This window comes from Phocoena phocoena, chromosome 18 (assembly GCF_963924675.1).
Source record: "Phocoena phocoena chromosome 18, mPhoPho1.1, whole genome shotgun sequence".
Lineage (NCBI taxonomy): Eukaryota > Metazoa > Chordata > Mammalia > Artiodactyla > Phocoenidae > Phocoena > Phocoena phocoena.
The window spans coordinates 25,228,430-25,244,343 of record NC_089236.1 but is presented as its reverse complement, the minus strand read 5'-3'; the positions used below and the strand labels follow the sequence as shown (position 1 = coordinate 25,244,343).

Genomic DNA, 15,914 nt, shown 5'->3' with positions numbered 1-15,914 from the left:
AAACCTAAGTCACACCTTGAATCCTTTGCTTAGAAATCTCCTCAGCTGAACATCCAAGTTCATCACTCAAAGTTCTACCTTCCACAAAATACTAGAACACGATTCAGCTAAGTTCTTTGCCACTTTATAACAAAGATCAGCTTCCCTCCAATGCCATAACACGTTCCTTATTTCCATCTGAGGTCTTGAAACCAAGCAGCACCCTGTGGGGCTACTGGCGAAGCCTTTCCATGTCCCCCGTTTCTTGTTTGTAGGGAACAGACTCCAGCCTCCATGACTTTCCCTGAGTCCCAAAAGGCAGATTCAAACAGCTGCTAATCAGGGAAGGGAGGGGATGCAAAGACAAGGGAGGAGCAGTCAAGAAACAAGAGTGCAGCCTCGGGGCAGGGTCCTGGTTCCCACCTCAATGGACGCACATAACAATATCTTTAAGCCCTTTACAGAACTAAAACCCCCAACAAATGGAAGACGTCAGGATTCTTCATTCCAGAGAAGACCACCTGAGGCCAGATTAAAGCAACCAGAGAAGCTCATCAAAAGATTAACTGAGGGCTTCCCTGGTGGCGCAGTGGTTGAGAGTCCGCCTGCTGATGCAGGGGACACGGGTTCGTGCCCCGGTCCAGGAGGATGCCACATGCCGTGGAGCGGCTAGGCCCGTGAGCCATGGCCGCTGAGCCTGCGCATCCGGAGCCTGTGCTCCGCAATGGGAGAAGCCACAAGAGTGAGAGGCCCGCATACCGCAAAAACAAACAAACAAAAAAAGATTACCTGAGACCAGATTACTGGAGTGCAGGCCCTGCACACACCCTAGTTTTATCAACCCCACCCTTGAATCACTGCTATAAAACTCCTCACCAGGACTTCCCTGGTGGCGCAGTGGTTAAGAATCCGCCTGCCAATGCAGGGGACATGGGTTCAATCCCTGGTCTGGGAAGATCCCACATGCCGTGGAGCGACTAAGCCCATGCGCCACAACTACTGAGCCTGCGCTCTAAAGCCCGCGTGCCACAATTACTGAACCTGTGAGCCACAACTACTGAAGCCTGCATGCCTAGAGCCTGTGCTCCGCAACAAAGAGAAGCCACCACAGTGAGAAGCCTGCGCACCGCAACAAAAAGTAGTCCCCGTTCACTGCAACTAGAGAAAAGCCCGCACACAGCAACGAAGACACAACGCAGCCAAAAATAAATAAATTAAAAAATAAAAAATTAAACTCCTCACCAAATCTTCCTGGGTGGGGACACACAGTTTTCAAGGGCAGAAGCCTGCTGTGTCCTCCTTTGTCTGGCAAAGCAATAAAGCTCTTCTTTTCTACTTCACCCAAAACTCTGTCTCCAAGAGTCAATTCGGCACCGGTGTACAGAGACTGAGTTTTCGGCATTAGTCTCACCAGAAGCAACTTTAACAGCCATATTTCTACCAATAGTTTCCTCGAGGCAACCTAGGCTTTTTCTAACATGCGCTCAAAATTCTTCCAGCCTCTACCCATTACCCAGTTCCAAAGCCACTTCTACATTTTTAAGCATTTAAAACAGCAGCACCTCAGTTCCAGTATCAAAATCTATATTAGTTTGGAAGGCTGCCATAACAAAATACCACAGCAAGGATGGCCTAGACAACAGAAATGTCTTTTCTCACAATTCTGGAGGCTAGAGGTCCAAGTGCCAGCAAGTTTGGTTTCTTCTGAGGCCTCTCCCTTTGGCTTGCAGATGGCCACCATTGTAATGTATCCTCACATGGACTTTCCTCTGTGCACACGTATCCCTGGTGTTTTTGTATGTGTCCTAATCAACTCTTTTTATAAGGACACCAGTCAGATTGGATTAGGGTCCATCCTGGGTGTGGGTCTCATTTTAACTTAATTACCTCCATAAAGGCCCTATCCTCAAATACAGACACAAAATGAGGTACTGGGGGATTAGGGCTGCAACATATGAATTGTGAGGAGAACAGAAGTCAGCCTATAACACATAGAATGCAATAAAATATGTGCAAATCATATATCTGATAAGGCAGTGGTATCCATAATATACTAAGAACTCTTACAACTTAATAAAAAGACAACCCAGTTGAACAATGAGCAATACATCTGAGAAGACATTTCTCTAAACAGGATATACATTTGGTCAAGAAGCACATGGAAAAATGCTCAACATCATCAGCCGTTTGATGCCAGGGAAATGCAAATCAAAACCACAATGAGAATGTACTTCATACCTACTAGGATGGCTATAATAAAAAAGAGAGAAAAATAACAATTGTTAACGTGGAGAAATTGGAACCTTCTTACATTGCTGAAAGGATTGCAAAATGATGCAGCAGCTTTGGAAAAGCCTGGCACTTTCTCAAAAAGGTAAACATATATGCCCAAGAGAACTGAAAGTATATGTCCACACAAAAACTTGTAGGTGAATGTTCATAGCAGCATGACTCATAATAGCCAAAAAGTGGAAAAAGCCCTAATGTCCATCTATTGAGAGTGTATAGTAAAATATGGTACGTCCAAATAATGGCATATATAATGGCATATCATCAGGCCATAAAAAGGAACGAAGTACTGATACACGCCACAGCATGGGTGAACCTTGAAACCACTATGCTAAGTAAAAGAAGCCAGACACGAAAGACCACATTTTGTATGATATGATTTCATTGGTATGAAATGTTCATAGAGACAGAAGGTAGATTATTGGTTGCCTAGGTCTTGGAGAAGGGGGTGAAGTTGAGGGAAAATGGGAAACGACTGCTAATGGACACAGGGTTTCTTTTTAAAGTGATGGAAAAAAAATTTTAATTGTAATGATGGTTGTACAACTCTGAATATACAAAAACTATTAAATTATGTTATAAGTAGGGGAATTATACAGCATGTGAATTATATCTCAATAAAACTATTAAAATACAGAGGATTACATACAAAATCGTTTTAAAATATAGTTATCAAAATATTTTTAAGTATAAGACAGTATCTTACGTTTTCTCTTTGCTGAAATTCTCACTTTGTTCATGCATTGTTCTCCTGACCTTGTAAGCATTTTTATTACCATTACTTTGAGCACTTTATCAGGTAAGTCATTATCTTCATTTCATTAAGGTCTTTTTTCTGGGGTTGTATCTGGTTCTTTTGTTTGGAAAATATTCCTCTGTTTCTTAATTTTCTTTGACTCTCTGTGTTGGTTTCTGTGCATCAGATAAAACAGCCACCTCTCCCAGTTTTGTTTTTTTTGTTTGTTTGTTTGGTTTTTTTTTGGTCGCTCAGCCTGTGGGATCTTAGTTTCCTGACCAGGGATTGAACCCGGAACCCGAGCAGTGGAAGCACGGAGTCCTAACCACTGGACTGCCAGGGAATTCCCCCTCTCCCAGTTTAGAAAGAGTAGCCTTGTGTTAGAGATGAATCTTGCCATTCGGCATGGCTTGAGCTCCTGATTGCCTCTCAAACTTTTTTTTTTTAATTTATTTATTTTTGGCTGCTTTGGGTCTTCGTTGTGGTGCATGGGCTTCTCATTGTGGTGGCTTCTCTTGTTGCGGAGCATGGGCTCTAGGATGCACAGGCTCAGTAGTTGTGGCACAAGGGCTTAGTTGCTCCGCGGCATGTGGGATCTTCCCGGGCCAGGGCTCGAACCTGTGTCCCCTGCATTGGCAGGAGGATTCTAAACCACTGCGCCACCAGGGAAGTCCCATCTCTCAAACTTCTGTGCTTATCCAAATCACAGTCCTTATTCTTGGTGGCTTCTAGCAGATTCGGTTGTGCCAAGACCCATTATTGTTCCAAAGGCATGGGAAATGCCCACGCACCCGTTCAGGCTCCCAAACGACTACTAATTGCGTGTCCCTTCAGGTCCCCAGTGCAGGCTAATTGGAAGCCTGACCTTCAGGCAGCAACTGGGAAAGGCAGGATGTTAGCTCTACAGTCCAGCCCCTATCAAAGGGAAACCAGGAGCTGGGTATTTGAGCCTATTCACTCTGTGCTGAGCCAGAGGGAATCACTGCTGGGAACACTTGTGCACCCATATAAAAATGCCTCTTTGTTCTCTGTGGTCTCAGGGGACTCATAACTGCTGAGCCCCATCATCATCCAGAGCTAGGAGATTTAGGACCAGTCCCTCAGCTTGTAGCCATAGAAGGTGGGGCGCTAGATATGTTGACAAACTCTTTTCACAGCGTATCTGGAGACTTGGCTTTATGGCCGGGGTGAGCTAGGCGGGGAGAAGGCACAGGAAGGAGAATGCACATGCCCGTTCAGACCCTCACATGATGACTAATTATACGCCTTGTCAGCTCTCAGGTATGGGCTAATTCGAAGCCCAAACCTTGGGCAGAAGCTGGAAAATTATGCAAATACCTTCCAGGGAGAAACTGAGAGCCTTGCATTTTTGTCTGTTCTCTCTGTGTTGAGCCTGCTGACATTTCTGTATCAAACTGCCCCTTGGTTTAATGGGGCTCCAGGGTAGTTGTGGAAGCTGGGCCCTGTTGGCTTCCAGAGCAAGGTGGCTTGGCAGCCAGTCCTTCAGGTGGCAGCCAGATAAGTTGCGGTGCTGGATGTGTGGACAAGCTCCTTCCAGAGAGAAGCTGGAGACTTGTTTGTATTGTTGGAGCAAGCTTTAGAGAGCAAGCAGGGGGACTGCCCAGGGCTCCTTCAGTCTCCTGGGAGAATCCCAGTCAACATCCATACACAAGCTGATTAGAAGCTGGACCTTCAGGCAGTAGCTGGGAAAGTATGCAGTAAAGCTCCTTTCAGGGAGAAACTAGAGGAGGAGTGTTTTTGCCTGTCCCCTCTGTGCTGAGCCCGGGGAGGGGAATAGCCATGGAAGTACCTGAGTACCCATTTGACATCACTCCTTTTTTAAATGTGGTCCTGGAGGACTTGCAAATGACAAGTCTGGCTGGTTGGTTCCCCAAGGCTCCCCAAGCTATGTGATTTGGGATGCAGGCCCTTGGGTGGCACCCTTCGAATTTGTGGCACTTGATACATGGTCCAAACTCTTCACTCCCAAGGGAAAAATCGGGCACCGGGGCTCCCTCCTGAATGCAAAAGCTCTATTTTCTATTTGTAAGTTAATGTATCAATATTACGGATTTTGTATATTTGTTTCTTGATAGTTTGGTTAATCTGACTCAGTACCCAAATCCAACCAAATCAAGGTGCAGTAATTATTGAATACCCTAACTTCTAAAGAAGAGAACTAGATTTGGGAATTGGTGATTTTGTCAAGAATTGTTGCAAGATCTGTGTGGCTGGACATCTGATCCTGCCCTGGAGAATCCTTCCCTTCCACTGGGCCATTTTCAATTTTTACAATAGGCAGATATCTAGGTTTAGCTGTCTCAAAGTTTTGACATCTCAGCTAATGTGTAGGATTCAGAGCTTATTTAAAAGAGTAACAGTGCATGAAGATTTCTAGAAGACTAAAATGAAGTTCTTAAAAATATGTTAATCAGACTGATTCACTTTGTTATAAAGCAGAAACTAACACATCATTGTAAAGCAATTATACTCCAATAAAGATGTTAAAAACATATATATATGTTAATCAAAATACTCCAGGTGTTCAGGTACCCAAATCTGCAATCTTGACACTACGGAGGATACCATCCCTCCTTATCTTTCTCTTTGTCTTCCTGACAATATCCCCATTGTATGTTATTTGTTGAAGATGGTTGCATGTACTAAAGTGTTACTGCTTTTATAATGTCAAAGCCCAGGAGGTAAGCTAAATGCAGTATCACTTCTTTTAAATAAAGTTATGGGACAGTTTCCTGATGGGTATCACAACTGTATGTATGACAAAAGCATTAGAACTGCACAGAGAAAGGGGGTAGTGAAGTATTTTTCATAGGATCTACTTGGAACTAGGTGGTAACTGACTCTCCATACTGCATGTGACCAAAACCTACAGAAAAGAAAATACAGCATAACATACATGTAAAATCCCATTAAGGTATCCATCATTAGAAAATAGACTCTGCTGGGAATTCCCTGGCAGTCCAGTGTTTAGGACTCTGCGCTCTCCACTGCTGAGGGCCTGGGTTCCTTCTCTGGTCAGGGAACTAAGATCCCACAAGCCACGCAGCCAAAAACAATAAAAAAAAGAAGACTCTGCCTTTTAAAAACTACAATCATGCCTTGTTGAATGGGCCAGAAAAACCCTGTTTTATTGAACCGATAATGAGTTTTCGATGATGACTAACCCAGTTTAATAAAACTCTTCTCAATTCTTGCCATGAAAATATGAATGGAAGGAAGAATGAGGTTGGAAAAGACCTCATTTTGAAACTTTTCCAAGCAAATCTCAATTTTTGCAAGGCTATTATCATTTGCTAACTTAACATGAAATTTAAGAAACAAGCAAGGACTGGGAATTCCCTGGTGGTCCGGTGGTTAGAACTTCGCGCTTCCACTGCAGGGGGAAACAGGTTCGATCCCTGGTGGGGAACTAAGATCAGGGAGGGAGGGACGGAGGGACGGAGGGACGGAGGGACGGAGGGACGGAGGAAGGAAGAAACAAGGAGAAAAAGAAACTATTTAAGCTGTAACAGAGCTTTTTTAGAGTTTGTCTTGTAGCAATTAACTTTCAAAACTTCCTTAACAACTTGGTCAGAACACCCAAGTGAATTCACAGGTGCTTATGGAAAGGTGGAGAACTTGGAGGAAATATGAAAGGGTTGAGAGGAGAGATGTGAGTCATACTGCTTAATTTCCCCTAGCCTTTGTTGATTTGAACAGATTTGTCTCTGTTCTAATTCTCTGCCATCTTTATAAAAGATAGAGAAATATATAGTGTCAGAAATGTGATTTATAATAGCATCATTACTCCATAATTGAAAACACTGCGTGTTTGGTTGTCTAGGAGAATATGCCCATCAGAAATAACCTGTAGCTCTGGAGGCCAGTGGGTTGCTATGACAACCGGACAAAAGAGTTTAATAATAGCTCTCCCTCATAGCTGGAAAATTGACAAAAAGATGAGAGCTCTGAATGCAAGTGTTTCTCATATAAATGCAAACAAGCACGAAATACATTTCTTTCTTTGTTCAACAAACATTTATGGAATGCGGATGATGTGCCCGGCACTATGTTAGGAGCTGTGGAAAAGACAGACGTGGTTCCTCCGCGAAGAGTGCACAGTTTAGTTCAGGAGACATATACTAAAGAGTAAACAGATCAATACATGGAATAATGCCAGCATGTGAGGAGGCCGTACAGGAAAGTAATGGGAGTGGGATACTAAACAAGCAGTATCTAGTACAGAATATGGAGAAGAACCCAGTCACAGCATATATCAAAAATCTTGTCTTTAGACAAGAAATGAAATAGAGAATGGAGTCATATTCTTCATTCATGTACTAATAGAAATACAACTACGAACACAAGTATTACTTACTCTTCACTTGCGGGCGGACGTTAGGGTTCCATGTGAAAATCAGGTTGTTTGAGTCTTTTTAAAATAAGTATGGCTATCTGTAATGAAAATTATGATGATAAAAGTTATACACTCGACAGAAGCAATTACTCAAAATGTTCTCTGGCAGCTGTTTTGAAGTTTTCACAAACACAAAAAGTGACACTATACGTGTATATTGCACGAACTATGATTAACCTGAAGTCAGTATAAGAATTCAGAAAAAAAAAAAAAAAGAATTCAGCAAGAAACTAAGTTTTGAATAGACTATTGTGGTTAATTGGTCTGGGCTTCAACAGAGGGGGAGAGGAGCAGCTTATATTCACACAGCACTGCAAAGATGATCCAGGCACAGAAAATGCTCTAAGAAATGTCCAGTTTTCATCATTACTCTATAATTGATAGCTCACATTTTAATTAGAAGCAACGTTTGCTGTTTAAGATAATTAATACTGCCATTGATTACACAGAGCCATTTTTCAGTACTCTTTTCCTTCCTTTTAGGAAGTTGGAACATTCTACGATATAATGCCAATATAAGACTGGCCCATGATGTAGGGTACCAGTACACACTGAGCCTAGAAGGCTTTATTTAATCAAAACAAGATGAAGTGCCCTTGCCTCTTCTGTACAGAGAGGCAGCGGGAACCCAGGGAGCTCTCTGAGTGTTTCTGGGGTAGGACAGAGGCCTAGCCATCTTGCCTTGACTGCAGTAACTGCTGGGATGGTGTTATCACTCTGGCCGCCATGTGACAAAACCTGGCCTGACAGATGGTGTGATAGAGACTGCTGTTTAACCTAATAGCCTTTTCCCTCATTCTGTAAGAAGGAACCCTTGAAGTTTAACTAGATACATGTTGACCCAGAACAAAGACTACCTCTCCTAGGCACTCTTGCTGCTAGGTATGTCCATGTAGTTAAGATCTGTCCAGTGTCATGCAACTGAAGCAATGCTCACGACTTCCCTCACAGGGAAGGGTCATGTCCTCCCCTCCCCCTTCCTCCCCTTTTAATGGCTGGAATGTGGACACAAGGTTGAACCAGCTTGGACCATGTGGGTTGGGACAACACCCCAAGGGTAGCAGAACAAGAAAACAGAAAAGCCTGGGTGCCAGTCAACTTTCTAGATGAGGGATAACACAACAGATTGGACTTTCACATGAGAAATTTCATATGAGAAACTTACTTATACAATTACAGGTCTCCATTACATACATCCGCCCCTATATTCTAATCAACGCACAAAATGAGGGAACACATTGCCCCATGATATCTTCTCTGTACAAAGAAAGCCCTGAGGACATTGAGACCCTGGATCAGGCTGTACCTGAAGTGAGCGCCACAGCTGAATTTTTCAGTTACAGTATGCGAAAGCAAAATTCTATTCTATTTTCTTAAGATGAGCTAAATTAAGGTGATATTAATTTATCTGAGAGTGCTGGCTCTTCTTTTTCTTCAAGGCACAAACATATCTGTTTTGGAAGAAATGCTTTGCCTGACATTTACATAGTCCTTTTAAACTAGTTTTCCTACAATTAATGAATAGTTTGCCCAAAAGAATATTCCTGATTGATATAGTGGGTCTGAGCAGCAATTTTAGCTTTAGAGGTGAGAATGAAAAATGGTGACTCCAATATAGACAGGTGACTCCCCACAGACTAGGCTGTTTTAGGACAAAATGTCTCAGATATGGATGGAATGTTATACAACAGTATCTGTTTCCTACTCTCCCTGTGCCTTGGACCATGTTGAGTCCTCAAGGTTAAAGATGTGAGGAATGGAAGTTTGATGAAACAGATAAGAATGACAAAGGGCGCAGAGTAAAGGAGGGGGGCCCTTCCCCCTATCCTGCACAAACCTATGCCTCCATGGTACTCTGAGGTTTGGCAACTTCTGTGAACAGTGTCTTTTGCTTTTTATTATTATTAAAAAAAACAATTGGTTTGTATACATTGAACCCTCTAGTTGGTTCTAAAAATGACACTGATTCTTTTAGGTTTCTACTGATAGTCACATTTTCTACAAGTAAGGTTGCTTCCTCATACTTCCCTGCTTTATCATATTTGCTCTAACAAATGTTCCTTTAAAGTTAGTTAGAATGATGAAAGGGTTAAAGGTTTTACGCGGGTATGGGGAGGAGAGACTGTCACAAGTGCTCTTATCTTGAGTCTGATGAGCTTCAGAAGTAGTCATACTTTTATAATTTCAGGGATGTTATGACACCGGCCTTTTTCTTGGAAGTAGATCAAAAGTGTTCCCCAGATTCTCAACAAGATCAGGTACAAATATTTCTACTTTACCCTTTTGGAAATCCTAACTCCACTTATGGTTTGAACTTAAAAGAATTTTTAAAAATTGGGGTCCTTTGAGCTTTTCAGACTACAGGGACAGATACGAAAGATAATTAACATCATTCTAAATCTTACGAATAGCAGTCCTACAAACATATTTATTAAAAGATGTGCTGATTAATTGGAAAACAGAGACAAGGGTACTTTCCAGTCAAGAAGGGATTTCAACACTGCTAGTTGTCATTCACTGTACAAGCAAGGGTTTTATACATTTAACAGAAACAATGAATTAAAAAATCAGAAAGTCTAGATTCTAGTATGTTTTATTTGTAACTAATCACATACAAATCACTTATCCGTAAAATAATGATTAACAACTATTCTCTAATTCACAAATATAGCACGAAACCAAATTCTTCCCAAGAAAATCTCTTTGTAAACCAAGATATTACTACTATTTCGCTTAGGCCTTAACTTAAAGGTTGAAAATGACAATTGGAGAATCTGTCTTTTATCAATCAGTTGCACACCTTAATTCTGCAGAAGGATAGTCTGGTTGAGATCACCACTGTTCTATTTCAACCCGACAAAGGAAAAAGCTATCAACAAGAAGTTCCTGGTGAAGAAAAAGTTGGCCAAAAAAATAACCCTATTGAGAAACAGCTTTGTGTTAAGGACAGTGCCGAAAACAACCTTGATGTCAAATGGAACAAAACTGAGCCTCAGGCAACTAAAAGCATGTCTGTCCTTCTGAAGGAACACATGCTGGTAGGATAAGCAAGCATCTTATTTCACTAAAAATGTTGAACAGGAATGTCTTGTAGAATCTTCAAACAGCCCATCAAAATGGCTAAGAAATATCTTTAAAAAAAAAAACAACCTTTTACGTCTTCCCCTCTGTTTTCATCCTATGGTATTTCAATAAAAAATCCAGTTCCCTACCAGAAAGAGCACATTCCTCTGTACTCTGCCCGGGTGTAAGAAATGTTAGCACGCTGTCACTAGAGAATAAACACAGAAGAGGAATTATCATGTCACTGAATGAAGATTCAGGGAGATAATTCTGATTGTGTGTAGAAAAAGTTATACACCATAAACATCTGGTCACTTACCATGTATATGTATCAATAACAACTATATCTAATAAACCCTCAAGAGGTAAGCACTTATGTTTTCATGTATTTAACAATGTAAGTCTTGTGTGATTTATTCTCTATTTCTGGACTTTCTTTCCCTTACATATGCTGACAGAAACAAAGACTGGAGCATGGTTCATAGAGAAACACAGAACAGATACAAATACCATAATAAAATAGCCTTGTACACCACTGCATAGAGAAATATTTTAGACGAAATATACTTTCACTACTGGCCCCAAATGCTATCATCCACTTATGTTATTGAACTGTAAACTTTTAATAGAAAAATACCTTTAAGCTGATAATAACATTTAGCGACTTACAAAACTGACAGAATTTTTCAATGCTACACAAAACAGTTCTATACACAACTTAGAGTTTGAAAATTCTTTGCTGGCACTTGATCTTATAGTTGACAGACACAATAACTACTGATTTCAATAAAATACTGTTCTTAACTAATACATACTTTCAAAACCAATATTACTCACAAAACAGTAAAGAATAATCACATCTTGTTGACAAATCTTCTAAGATAAACACCAAAACTGTACAGCCAAAATATTTTAAGAATCACATAAACTTTTTAGGACAGTGGATAAAAATTTTCACAATCATGTCCAGTGAAAAAAGGATTATTCCTCTGATTCAGTGAAGCATGTATCAAGTATAGATTTAAAATATGAACCTACAAAGCAAGTTACTGGGTTTTTTTTTTTTTTAAAGGTTTTTAGATGATTGGTGACACTACTAGAATGGAATTTTTTTAGATGGAAAATTGGTCACTATTTGCAAATACACGTTATATTACAGATTTAAAACTGAAATTTCTTTTCAAACAGTAGAATCCTGTTTTTTTGTTTTTACTTTCAGTGAGCTTATGACCATTCTATATATTATCACAAATGAAATCACCGTTCAGTCACATTAAACATATGTATTTTTTTTTTCACAGAAGAGGAGAAAACTGAACTAAAACTTAGCAGACTATATGTGTTAGAACACATTTTGTAAAAACCCACTAGTTTAAAGCTTTGGAAATCTACTACACTGTTCTGAAGGAAAATATATGCTTTCCAACCCTCTCTAATAATTCCTAACCAATCAGTTTTTCTATTGTAGAAATTAAAATTCAAGTTGAAGTATTTGTGGCACAAGACAGAATGTAAGATTTAATAATAGAAGACTATTGATTACAACTAACTTATATTGTCATCAAACATAAACATACTAAACAATCAACACTGGACTTTTAGAACAGTAAATTATTAAATAGGTTGATTTCTTTTAATGTTTAAATTCTGTAACATTAAATTACGTTAGTATTTCAAACAATACCCTTTCTAAACCAAACCTGAAATTAATCAACTTTTTTTTTTTTTTCCAGCAAAACGAAAGGGTCTCTTTAAGATACCTTCCAAAGCAGTAAAAACACCTTAGTGTTTCAGCTTATCTATAACACACTCTGCTGACCCTGCGCATTTCACTGAGGGGCTACCTGAACCCACAAATCATCATCAGATAAAGAACTTGAACTTCCTGACTCAGAGTCCAGCTCACTGAATCCACCTAAATCCCACTCAGTGCTAGATTCACTGGGCACTTCTTCCTCCTCAGTGAGAAAACTCTGACCAGGTTCAAGGCAGGAAGGATAAACGCGAGCTGAGAGGCAAAAAAAGTTAGAATCAAACTGGAACAGGCCTAATGTGGTACCTATATTAATCCACTGGTCACCCCTAATATCATATTCATACACGGTCACCCGGTTCTTTTTCCACTGCGGGGTGCGTGAGGTGATCAGCAACAGTTTTTGGCCGTGATTGATAATCCGGTAGTTGTTAGTCTCTGACACCAAGGGAATGTTATTAATCTGCCTCCACTCTCCCCTGACTGGATTGTACACCTTCATGACAGGGATGTCGCAGATGCAATAGATCTCATCATTGAAGACACAGGCTTCCTGAAAATCATTGCGCTTCAGAGAAACACACTTCAGCCACATATTGTGGCTGGGATCAAAGCAGAACATGCGCTTACTATTGAGAGCGTAAAGATAGTTCTGAATTACCATCAGATCGAAGGAAATAAAAGAATGGGGCAGTGGAGCCACCAGTGCCCACTGGTTCCTCTGGACACTGTAGCACTCCACCTCCTTCAGTTTAATGCCGGTAATAGGGTCTCGCCCACCCAAAATGTAAATGTAGCCATTGAGGTACGCCACATCCATGCCCTCACGGCAGAGCAGGCGGTCAGCAAGTTGCTGCCAGCTATTCTGGGCTGGTTTATACACCCAGAGGTCTTTCCTGGGCTGGGCGGCCAGATAGATGTCATGGTCTGGAGAGACACAGACAGCTAAGGTGGTCACAGTCCTAGTGTGAGCAAGGCAGGTCAAAGGTGATGGCACTTTGTAAATGTCCCCCGAGTATGGGTCACAGCACAGAAAGGGATCTCTGGGATGTCCAAAGAAGATCACCATCTTCTTGGCATACACACCCAGCCTCTGGGGTGGATTTTCTGCCACCGATACAACAGAGCTGCTGCTGCAGCCGCCGCCGCCGCCGCCACCAGCGCCACTAACGACACTGCTAACGCCGCCGCCGCCGCCGCTGCTGCTGCTGCCACCGCTGCTGCTCTCTGGCTTTGGCACCAGAGACTTGCACAACGTGTCACCATATCGCATCTGCCGGGCCCCTTCAACAAGGTCCAGACAGTACTTCTTCACCATGGTGTTGGTCAACAGCCCCTCCAGGTAATTCCGATCTTCATCGGTGAAGTGTGTCCAGCGGACACACTTGAAGACTTCTGCAGCGCTGGGACCCCGCTCCTTGGGAGCCGCCTCCAACCACTGCACCGCCACGTGGCACACGGTCTGCTCATGCTCGATGTTTAGGCTGTCCAGGCGCAGGACAGTCAGAAGTTGGGCCAGGGTCAGATCTGCCAGAGACTCCTCCCGAATCGAACTCATCTGGCTGAGCTGCTTGAAGTTGTGGGCTATAAACGACTGGGCCTGTGATCGCAGCTTGCGATGGCCAAAGGCGTCGGCGAACTTGAAGATGGCCGTGCAGTTGGCCAGGTCAAGACGGCGGGCTAGGAAGGAGGCACAGGCTTCACGCACATACTCGAGCTGCAGCATGTCGGAGGCGGCGTACAGGCGCTCCACGTTGGATTCACTCAGAGACACACGACCCGTGTAGCAGTAATCGACCAGCACCTCGAAGGACTCGGCATCCACATCGTGCATGGTCACGTTCGTCTGGTGACTCTCGTACATGCCGCCGGTGAACATGCTCTTGAAGTAAGGACACGCGGCAGCCAGCACGTTACGGTTGCAGGGGAAGAGGCGGCCCGTGCCAGGCCCGCTGCCAGGCGTGACCACCTCGATGGTCACATCACAGAGCAGCCGCGCGTCGTAGAAAGACTTGAGCTGAGCCAGCAGGGCTGTGGAATGGGCCGTGTCCTTCAGCTCCTCCGGGCCCGTGAAAAAAGCTGAAACCGTGGGTTTGTGAACCCTTTTGGGCCGCTTCCCGCCGCGGGGACTTGCAAGGCGGCGAGAGCGCGAAGCTTCTTCCCGGGACTGCATGGTGGAGATGCTGGCGGAGAGCTGAGGACGAGTACGGGTGCAAGGACCGGGCTCTGGCGCCTCCTCACCCTCTGCTCGCTGACGCTAAGACCGCGGTGTCTCCGGAGAGACTGCAGCACGGGTCCATTTATTTAAGTCAACCCTAAGCCGCGGTGCCGCCTCCCTCGACCGCGTAGACCGCGTCCGACTCACCCGTTTCCAGTTCCACGCCCTTTCTCCGCCTCAGCTCGCCCTCACAGGACCTACTGGCTGGAACCGAGCGATCCACCACCGCCGCGCTGGCAACACCAGTAGGCGTCCAGGAGAACTACGGCTCCCAGGTTACCTTTCGCGCCTCGAGGCACGCCGGGGCCCTCCGGACTCTGCGGCATAGGCTGCGGCACCAGCTGCGGCACGGGCTGCGGCACGGTAGCCGCTTTGCATGTTGGGAGTAGTAGTAGCCGCAACAACATCGCGAGATTGTCGGCTGTTCATTGTTTCGGATGACGGAGTTAGAAATCGCTAATTCTCTTCTATTCGGTGTTATGGTTTCGAACTTTGGTTGTGGAATTCAGTTTAGATACCCGTTCTAGTGTTTATCAGTTGTTTGACTTCTCAGAGTTCTTGTTTTTGAAAACGTTAATAGCAATAGTATTTCATAGCGTGTGACGACTGAACTAAATTGCATAGGTGATATACCGCTAAACGTAGGCTGGATATACTTGCTCTCAATAAATATTTGTTGATTAGTAGAATAACATACTTATACGTAGTACCCATAATATAAAGGTTCAATAAGTTTTAGCTTTTCTTCTAACGTTTATGAAAGATGTAGCAACCTCTCATTTGAAATCATGAGCCTGTAGAAAAATGGGAAAAACCCTGCAGGTTTCTGCAGAGACACCTTTAAGTTTTGGGAGTTTTGTTTTTTTAATAAATAGATTTTAAGATCAGTTTTAGGTTTACTGGAAAATCCAACAGAAAGCTACAGGAAGCTCCCACATATTCCACCCCTTCTCAGTTTCCGCTGTTTACAACATATTGCATTAGTGTGTGCCGTTGTTACAAGTGATGAACTTAACACTGATATATCATTAATTAAAGCTTGTAGTTTAATGTTAGGGTTTACTCTTTGTGTTGTACAGGTCTATGGGTTTTGAAAAATGTATGTCATGTACCTATCATCATTACAGTAATATACAGAATCGTTTCACGGTCCTAAAAATCCTCTGTTCAATCTACTTATGCCTCCTCTTCCTTGCCCCCCAGCCCCTGGGAAACATTGATCTTTTTATTGTCTAGTTTTATCTTTTCCAGAGTGTCTTGCAGTTGGAATATATCTTCTTTCACTTGGTAATATTCAGTTAAGATTCCCATGTCTTTTCACGGCTTGATAGTCATTCCTTTTTATCATTGAGTAATATTCCATTGTGTACGTATACCAGTTTACTTATCCATTTCCCTGCTAAATGACATTTTGTTTGCTTTGAATTTTTGCAATTATGAATAAAGCTGCTATAAACAC

General features: G+C 42.6%; 1 protein-coding gene across 2 annotated transcripts; it reads right to left on the bottom strand.

Moving 5' to 3' along the window:
• Nucleotides 1-12,213: 12,213 nt before the first annotated feature.
• LOC136137683 (kelch repeat and BTB domain-containing protein 6) lies at nucleotides 12,214-14,706 on the bottom strand. Of its 2 annotated transcripts, XM_065896129.1 has the most exons (2): nucleotides 13,396-14,410; nucleotides 12,314-13,344 (listed from the first exon to the last, which is right to left on the bottom strand). In XM_065896129.1, the coding sequence occupies exons 1-2, from the start codon at nucleotides 14,408-14,410 to the stop codon at nucleotides 12,314-12,316; spliced, it is 2,046 nt and encodes a 681-aa protein (XP_065752201.1). The 2 variants fall into 2 exon arrangements, with proteins under 2 accessions (XP_065752200.1, XP_065752201.1); XM_065896128.1 differs by having other exon boundaries at nucleotides 12,214-14,706.
• Between the last annotated feature and the right edge of the window lie 1,208 nt (nucleotides 14,707-15,914).

Bases quoted from the DNA above. Each gene is read 5' to 3' on its own strand.
- LOC136137683 (XM_065896128.1), bottom strand. From the start codon at position 14,410: ATGCAGTCCCGGGAAGAAGCTTCGCGCTCTCGCCGCCTTGCAAGTCCC.